The sequence below is a fragment of the Lacerta agilis genome, chromosome 6, assembly GCF_009819535.1.
Source record: "Lacerta agilis isolate rLacAgi1 chromosome 6, rLacAgi1.pri, whole genome shotgun sequence".
Taxonomy (NCBI): domain Eukaryota; kingdom Metazoa; phylum Chordata; class Lepidosauria; order Squamata; family Lacertidae; genus Lacerta; species Lacerta agilis.
This window is the reverse complement of record NC_046317.1, coordinates 49288654-49297821: the sequence shown is the minus strand read 5'-3', so window position 1 is coordinate 49297821 and position 9168 is coordinate 49288654. Positions and strand designations below refer to the sequence as shown.

Sequence of the window (9168 nt, the reverse complement as noted above, 5' to 3'; positions counted from 1 at the left end):
AAATTTGGCTGCACGGTCATATTATACCTGACTGAGGCTTTTGCAAAATCTGTGCTGCATGTCCATTTAGGAGATCTTAAGCAATGTTCTCTTTGTACAATCTTAAGATGAAAAGGAAAAGGTTCCATTAGTTTTAAATGATACTCCTGTTATCTAAAGTATCTTCTTCACCTCCAAGAAGCACTTCTTTGCTTGACTGTAAGGATCGAAATAGAATGTATAAATACATACTTTCTTTTTTAATACTGTGAAAACTTGCTGGCAGGGAGAATTGAATTTCCGGTGTCAATGCAACCTAGTTTGCGTCAACATCTTGCCTACCTGAATGGAACAAAATGCTCCTAGGTGTGGGGCTGCATCTCTTGGGTTTTGATATAGGTTCCCCTCCACTGAAGAAGGCTGCTCTTTTGCACTAAGAGAGAAGTTCTGGGATAATACAAGAGGCAGCTTGTCAGGATCGCCTACATATTTGGGGGGCTCACATTGGATTCACTCAACTTCCAAATTGCCATAAAGTGCTCACTAACAGATTTGTACTTGTTTTGTCGTTCTAAAACCTGAAGGGGAAAAAAATACATTTTTATTCTTTCTATTGGTTGCATTGTCTTTTTTTCTTTGTAAATGCAGCAGCACAATAAACAGGTTATTAAATAATCCACAGGTACTTTTGATATGCTGTCTATATTCATCCACAGGTTTGGTACAGTAGAGCCTCTTATCTGAACAGGCTGTGAGACAGTGAGAAGCTTAAATTAAATCCAAGCACTGCTGTGTTATGGGTGATCTAGTGATCTAGTTGCAGGGCAGGAAAAGGAAACAAAGAATATTGGTGGCTGATGAGTTCAGGAAATGGTGGTCTGCTTTTAGACTGCGGGAGAAAAGATGATGAAATTAATTCTTGAAAGCATAAACCACAATGCATAATTGATCAGACATTTCATTATCATGGTCTAAGTTAAGATTTACATTACAATACTAGCAGCTTATTTTAACTCTATCATCTTAATGCAATACTGGTCTCATTGCAGGAAGAGATGTTTGAATTGTCCCAGTTAATTAACCATAAAGAGAAATCCAGTTAATACTCTTGGGTTTCAGAGTAGATCTGTTTTGCATAATCTTATATTTGAGCTTATTTCTAATACTGCTGCCCACTTTTCCATACCTGTATTTGGAACAGATACGCTCTGTGCAGTGGACAGAGCCTACTGTAGAGATGCATTACCAACTACTAGCATGTTTTGCTTGTTCTGTGGTTCTTTTGGTATCTTAGTGGGATATTTGGTAAGGGCAAGGGAGGGGAGGGTTAGCTTTGTGGCTGATGTCTGGGACTTGCTGATAGACCTATTTTCCTTGGGTGCCAGTATTACTGCATCTTGTTGGAACTACTAATTTTTGCTGCAGATTTCTTTCATCTATGCTTTACGGAAAACCTCAGTAGGCTACACTTAACATAAGAACAGAATAAAAGACCAAATTCAGAAAACTGCAAGCAACTGCACACCTAACAAGATATATTATCCATAGTCAGCAGCTCTCCTTGATGCACAGCAAACTCATGACTGGACAGAAGTTTCACGATCACTCTATAGTGCAGGATAGAAAGTCATTCTTCAAAGAAGCAAGTCTGTCCTCCTGGGCATGCCTATCATTGGGCCTCAATTACTTTTGTGGCTTTCCCCTCTGGCTTCATGTAAACAAAGGAGGGAACAGATTACTTCGCATAGGCTGCTTGTTACTTATTATATGCCTGCATTGTCTCTTGATTGATTGGATCCCTCAGTTAAAAGAGATTGTCATGAATATGTTGATTCTTGCATATCAGATCTTCAGTTCAAGAATATTTGGGTATAGTTTTTATCAAAGGCAAAGGTTTTGAGAATCTAGTAGGTGATCTTGTTGGAGAAAGAAGGGTTAGTTTTCCAAAATTAGTCCTCCCCCCCTCCTTTTTGTGGTGTCTTTGGTTTTGTGTCATAGCACAATTGAATGTTTGCAGGCAATAAAAGCCTGGGAGCATGTATCAAGCAGCCTTCTGGACTCCAGCTTCATAGTTGGAATGTGTATGTCGCCCACTTCAATCAAGGTACACTTAAGGTTGTTAGTCTTCATTCATTTCCTTCTTCTGCAAGACAAAAAACAAACGAACATTCAAATGGTGACCCTGAAAATTATCCAGGCCTCATGACTACTATTTAAGGAGCCCCCTGTTTCATGGCCCAAAAGAGTGTCACGATGTACACGAGCTCACACTTACTCAGGGAGGGGAGAAAATGTGCAGCCTGAACCTCTAGTACTAAATTGAAAGCCATCACTAGCCATGATTATATATGCAAAAAGGATGTCGCTCCCTTTCTGTATTTGCCAGGCGCTTGCAGTTAATGAGAACTGGCTCAATTTAGTACCCAATGTACCAATAAGGACTGCACTGGAAGTCTTCATCACAACTGACTAGACCTGAATTACATGGATGAGCAGGGCTTTGAAGGATGATGAGCAATGAGGAAAAGATAGACCATCTGTTCACAGGGCTATTGCAGTGCTGTTTAGTATCTCTTGCAACATTATATATCTTTAGGGGGAGAGTCATAGCTACACGTGCTAGGAGCTTGCTTGGAGTTGTATACATATGCTTGAGCTTTTGGCATTCATGCAGAAGCATTTGCATTGCAGGCTGCTTTTCCAGGGATATAGTTACCTGTATGCAGAAGCCTTGACATGTGTACCCCTCAAGTAAGCCCTCTCTATTAAATACTTGGTTTCTCCCTGTACCATGGCACAAGGACTGAGCTCCCCACCACCACATGATGAAGCAACTGTGCTCAAGTAAAGCAGATGTGGTCAGTACCTGGATGGGCGGCAAGTTGGATACTATTTGCCAGCTGGAGTTTCACCATGAAAGAAAGGCTGGATATAAAGGTAATAATTGAAATAAACTCAAATTACCCACTGCAGTTACTGTTCCTGCATGAGCACTCATCTGGGTAAGCTATGCAGTTAAGCACAACTCAGAACCATCATTCCCTCATCATATCCCATAGTCCTAGCACTTCTGAATGCATGCCTAATACTATCCTACAAGGTACTAGTAGGTTGGAGAGTGGTGTCTGCCCTAAGAGAGGTTCCATACACACAGTAGGGTCACCTTTATTATCCACTTGGAAGTCAGATGGAAGGAGATTGTCTTGCCGGTTGCCAAGCACAAATGCCAAGAAGGAGAGAATGAAGGCGTCCAGGATCCCAATGATGCAGAGGATGTATGCCCAGCGCACTGTGCACACCCCCAGTGTGTATTTGTCAGTCTTCTCGCCACACATACGTTTCACCTCAGGTGAGTCCCAGCCATCAGGGTACAGCAGGCAGCCTATTGCCAGGCCTGCACCTGCAGGGAAAGATGCTCTGCATTAATAAGATTTCCAAATCGATGACAGCAGGCATACGTGATGGCATCTTGTCTCATTCAGGATGCTTGGTGCAAGAAAGTTTTTGAACATAATCTTGGTTCCAATAATGTCTTTCAAATCTCTCCCAGAAATTGTGGGATGGAGGGGGGAAAGAGGTTGAATGAAAATGAAGAGAGCCAAACTACACAAATGGGGTGCTTTTGCTCAGTGTTGCATCAATGGAGACAAGGCAGAATCTCTTGCAAACTGCCACTCATCTCCACAGCATGGAGAAGGTCATTGCCATTCAGCGTCTCTGGCTTTGATGGGCACAGTTCTGTGTTAGCTTAACTAGTGATGATATGAATGTGTGGAAGCAATTTTCAGCACCAGGTCCTTCACTACCATGTCCTTCACTACACTCCAACCTCACTAGGAAGAAGACTGCTAGATATGGATTGTCATTGTAGTAGGCACCTTGTTTTCTGGAATATAACATACATGCCTCATGCAATCTACTTTTTCTCTTAAGGGCACATGCATCTAGTTTGCCATGGCATCAGCCTATTATATATTGTACATTTAAGGGGTATGGTTGCAGCATGTCTAAAGAATAAGTCTTACTTCTTGGAGTTTCTTTGATGAGAGATGTACTTTGGCATCATTTTTGTTGCCTTGGCAACACTTCAGTTCCAGGATCTTGAATGCAAAATGACTTCCCTTGGGACCACTTGTGCTATTTATGACAACTTTATTTAGATATCTGATGATAATACATCGCCACAGTTAAACACAGAAGATGCTTTACACATTACAAAAGGGATCCGTGGATTGTTCTCCAGCAGTGCTTGGGGCCACATCCATCATAGGCAGCTGAAGTGTGAGGACCAAGTCCTCTGCAAGCACAGCAGCATCTTCGCTGCTGAGTTGTGCCGCTGCAATATCTCTAATGTAGATCCCCTTTGTAATATAATCCTGTCTAAAGAGGGATGCAGAATGGTGGTCGCAGTGCATTCATGTGTTTCTACAACACTGCATTCTAAGCCAACGGGAGACCCCCAGATTCAAGATGTTACTGGCTTTATTTTGGGGCATTTTATCTACACTACTGATATGGTATAGCTAATCTGATGGACTCATCAATTTCTGCTCCTTAGAGAATCCTGTAATACTAGCTCTGTGAGAAAGAACTGTGGATTTTTCTTGGCACCTCGTCTAACTCTGAATTACATTAATCTTTGGGGGAAACTATGAAAGTTAAAGGGTTAGAACAGTAATATGCACTTGTGGTGCTCCTATTCCCTTTGAAATAGAATCCAAGAGCTGAATGGGACTGACAATCAGCCAAGGCTGGCCTGTAGCAAAGAGACCAGCCACTAACAAGATATCTACAGATCATTAACCTCTCCTACAAGGAGAACAGAAGCTGCTAATGGAGCAAAGAGCTCAAGATGACTCATCCAAACACTAAGCTGTAAACAACCAAATAAGCCAGGATTACTGCATAAGTATGGAATAGGGTTCATTTATGTAGCATTGCTGTTCTGAATTAGACTTGTTTAACTGCTTCTGTTGTCATGGAATCATTATTTGTATGTTAACACAAGCCCTTCTGGGCTGCCAAGCATTTTTCATCACTGGCAAGTGTGGTAGAAAAAGCATCCGGTAGGGCTCTGTTAATATCCATTGTGGATGTTGCTTTCTGTGACATGCAGCAATTGATGCTCTAAAGCAGCCACATGGTCATAGTTACAGTACTTTGATATACTACTATACACCAGTGCATCAAGCGACAGTATAACCTCTGTTGCAGAGCATTCTTTCATGCCAGTAATAAATGTGCTGCCTTCTTTCTGTCTTCCTTGCTTGCAGACACAATTGATCTCTGCCACTTGGAACTGTGATATCCTAGACTACAGTGCCATAACATGATGATGACTCTCTGGCACTGCTTTCTCCTTAGGATGGACTTTATAAAGAAAGAAAACTGTGATTTATTAGCTTCCTCTTCATTATAACCCGCATCCCTTCCTGTCTTAGATCTTAATTGGTGTTTCTGCTGGGACTTCTACTTAATGTGCCATGCACAGTTTGATTTGACCTTCTCTCCCAGATTACACTGTATAAATTACACTGTATAAATATTATCTTTCCAGAAAGCAGAGGTTCATTCTTCACACCCTGAGATCTCAGACAATTCTGTAAGTCTTTGATAAATAAGTTCAATGACCCTCCAGTTCAGAATAAATGGGTTCACTGGTCATGTATGGGATTAAGATACTAAACCGGTAAGATGAAGAGTCATACATGGTTTAAATAGTCTCCTACAGTTATGCAAGCGAGTATCATAAAATAGATCAATGCTGCTATTTTGCATCTTTCTTGGCAGCCAATATGGCAACATGAAACATGAACTTTTGCACATCAAATCATTAAACACACACATCCCCCCGGCTTACCCATCCTTTTCTTTTCCTCCTGTGCTTCTGCTCTTTGGTCACTGTGAGCCACTTGCGGGCCTTTTCAAGCCTCTGACTCCCAATCTTTGGATTAACACCCAAAAGAACCAAAGTCACGAACAACGCTATACCAAACACACAAAGATCGTAACCGGCTGATAAAGTAATCTCAGTTTCCCATCATTTTTACATATAAAATCAAGGCAGACAAAAGTCAAGCATAGATGTATACCCTCTATACTCCTGTTGATCTGCGTTTGCGCATTCACTTCGAGTGCATACTTGTTGCTGATGAAGCCAATTTTGGCGAAACAAGGACTGTAATCCGGGTAACCTTGTCCTTTTTTGGTTTGCGTTTTCTTCGTGGCAACTTCACCTGTATCCTTTGGAGCGGCGAGACTACAGTGCCATCGCCAGCCTCTACAACCTGTGTCATGCTCCACAATATCTATCACACCCCTCTGTGGCAACTTTCATGTTGCAGACTGGCAAGACTATAATTTTTACATCTATGCTTGACTTTTGTCTGCCTTGGGACCTTGATCTGTTTTATGTGGATCTCGTGATACATATTGACACATGTTGATGTCATATATTTGCAGTTGAATAGTTGTACCCATGTATTATTATGTTTGAGTTCTATATTATATCTGTTTATATGTAAAAATGATGAGAAATTGAGATTACTTTATCAACCGGTTATGATCCCAATCTTTGGAGACAGATGGAACCAGAGGCTTCTATTATTATTATTATTATTATTATTATTATTATTATTATTATTATTAAAATTTGTATACCGCCCTATACCCACAGGTCTCGGGGCAGTTCACAGGATAAAATCAGAATATAAAACCACAAAATACAGTGTTGTTCATCTTGGTTTATGCCACCAGTGTCTCACCAAATGTATCTTCCACCTGTTGAAGCAGAACTCTGCAGGTAATGTAAGAAGGCTATCAACATTTCTCACAGGTGTAAATATTTCAAAAGGTTTCAAGTGTCTTGATTATATGTCAACTTCTTCTGCCTGTAGAATTGCACAGACCTAGCAGGACTGAGTCTGGACAGCTAAAAGCTTCACCAAATCCTAGCTGTGCCTTCTCTTGGACATTGCCAGTACTAGCAGGGCTTAATTAGGCAGTCACTCTTATTCATTACGTAAACATCAGATTAAACAGGATAATCTACAGAGAGTAGAAAGTTGACTGTAGTCCAAAAAGCTTATGCCATAATGAATTTGTTTGTCTTTGAGGTGCCACAAGACTTCATCATTTGCACGGCAATAGACTGACCTGCCTAGCCCTCTGGAAATTTAAGGCAAAAATGTGCCTATGGAAGACTTCACATATTGCACGTTCAAAAATAAGAAAATATGAATTGTACAAGGATTCACTTGCCCTCATATGAAGCATATAGGTGCAATGAGCAATGGTTGGCTGCAGCTCCCTTCAGTGACAATTTTGGGTTTGCCTCCATGAAATCTGGGCAACCACTTGTATAAGAAGTTGGAAATGCTTTATTTCCTCTACAGAACTTACATATACATCGCAAAACCAATTTCACCTACCATCTTATGTACTGGGAGCTTCAGCAGCAAATTTAATGTTCCAAAACCTGGTTTGTGTTGGTGCCAATGTAGTGTGAATCCAAAATTGCCACCTGCAGATTTGAATTATATCTACACAGGTGGCCTTTGGAAAACAGAGGCAAAGAGCTATGTTGTCCCCAAAATGATATTGCTTGGCCCTGAGGCTATTCTCATTGACGCAGGTGTGTGACTCTTACAATAGTGTCTTCCCCTCTCCCTCCAGGTCCCCTAAGTCCCACTCACATGCTGCCAGCTGCATCCAAGCGCACACCTTGAAGACAGTGGCTGCGTTGCAGAAGAAGAAGAGGCTGAAGCAGAAGATGCAGCCAATGATGAGGAAGGTTGAGATGCCCACAAAGAACATGGCTGTTTTGAAGGCACTTGAGGGGATGGTGCCAAAGTCCAGAGGGCTGCCCTTGCAGATGAGTTCCCCTGTAAGGGCATTGCCAATGCAGTAGGAGAAAAGCCCAAAGTAGCCAGCCTGTGGTGTGTCAATGCTGTCCCCGATCCAGTAGGGCTGGATGAAAGTCACCACCATGATCACAGCAAAGCAGAGGGTGAACAGGGCCCACAGGACCCCCATGGCTCGGGCATTCCTCACATAGTTGGTGTGGTAGATTTTTGCTGCCTCCTGGGCCGGGAGCATCTTCGCCATGGTGACTCCTAGGGTGGGTTGTTTCTTCTAGGAAACAGGTGGTAAGGGTCAGCACTGGACAGGAGTCCTAGGAGGTGAAAGTCAGACGCTCAGCATGCTGGCTGCTTCCTTACGCCAGGAAATGGGAGAGGGGGAGCAGCGGGTAGATGCTCTGAAGCTGCGGAATTGGGGCTGCAGGCTCAGCTAGCCAATCCTAGCCGGTACCTCAGGGTTCTGGGAAGTAGCTCTAGGCTCAGAGACCCTTCCTGGGCTTCAGACGCCGGGTCTCCAGAATGCCTGTTAAGTTTCTGTTCTGATCTGCTCCCTGAGAGCCTGCGAGAGCCTGAAGGTTACTTAGCCGTGGCTCCTCCTCCTCTTTCTTTCCCCGGATCTCTCGGTTTCTAAGCGGCGGCTGCCACATGCCCTTCGAAGCTCCTCCCTGCTTGTTGCTTTCCCCGTTCTCTCTGTTTCAGCACCACGGACAGCGGCCGGCAGAGAAAGCCAAGAGGAGAAAAGGGAATGGAAGGCGAGTAGAGCGAGGGGGAAGGAGGCGGGCTGGAACAGCTGCTCACAGCGCGAATATACACTAAATTGGACTTGAGGCGGGGGATACAATCCGATCCAGGTGTAGGACGGAGGCGAATGGCAACTCTGAACATCTCTTTATGCCGTTTGGCATCCAAGTGGGCACAGTGGTTTTCCAGGCCTTCATCAGCCACGTCCTCCAGGACTAACTGAAGCTTAGTGGGATTTTATCAATGAATTGCTCATTATTTTCATGATTGCCTCTGTTATAATTCTGACCTCCCTCAGAGACCAAGTGCTCATACCTGCTGTAATGCAGAAGAATGCTAGCTGCTCTCTGTTCACTGTATAGAATATATTCATTGCAGTAGCTCCTGAATCACAACACTTCATATTCTGTGGTTTGAGGAGGTGTTCTGCAAGGATGGAGACAACTTTCCAAGGTAGCTACATTTTTGCATTTTTCAAGGTCTTTGGAATATTCACTTCAAGGGAAATGTAGCTTGAAGTTTAGGGTTAAAAGATGTTATTAGAAAAAAATCATAGCATTAGTTTAGATTCTAAGGCACTTTGTGTGTT

General features: G+C 42.7%; 1 protein-coding gene across 1 annotated transcript; it reads right to left on the bottom strand.

Moving 5' to 3' along the window:
* Positions 1-1964: 1964 nt before the first annotated feature.
* On the bottom strand, positions 1965-8290 carry LHFPL5 (LHFPL tetraspan subfamily member 5). Its single transcript, XM_033152540.1, has 3 exons — positions 7674-8290; positions 3143-3379; positions 1965-2122 (listed from the first exon to the last, which is right to left on the bottom strand). The coding sequence occupies exons 1-3, from the start codon at positions 8083-8085 to the stop codon at positions 2106-2108; spliced, it is 666 nt and encodes a 221-aa protein (XP_033008431.1). The 5' UTR covers positions 8086-8290; the 3' UTR covers positions 1965-2105.
* Between the last annotated feature and the right edge of the window lie 878 nt (positions 8291-9168).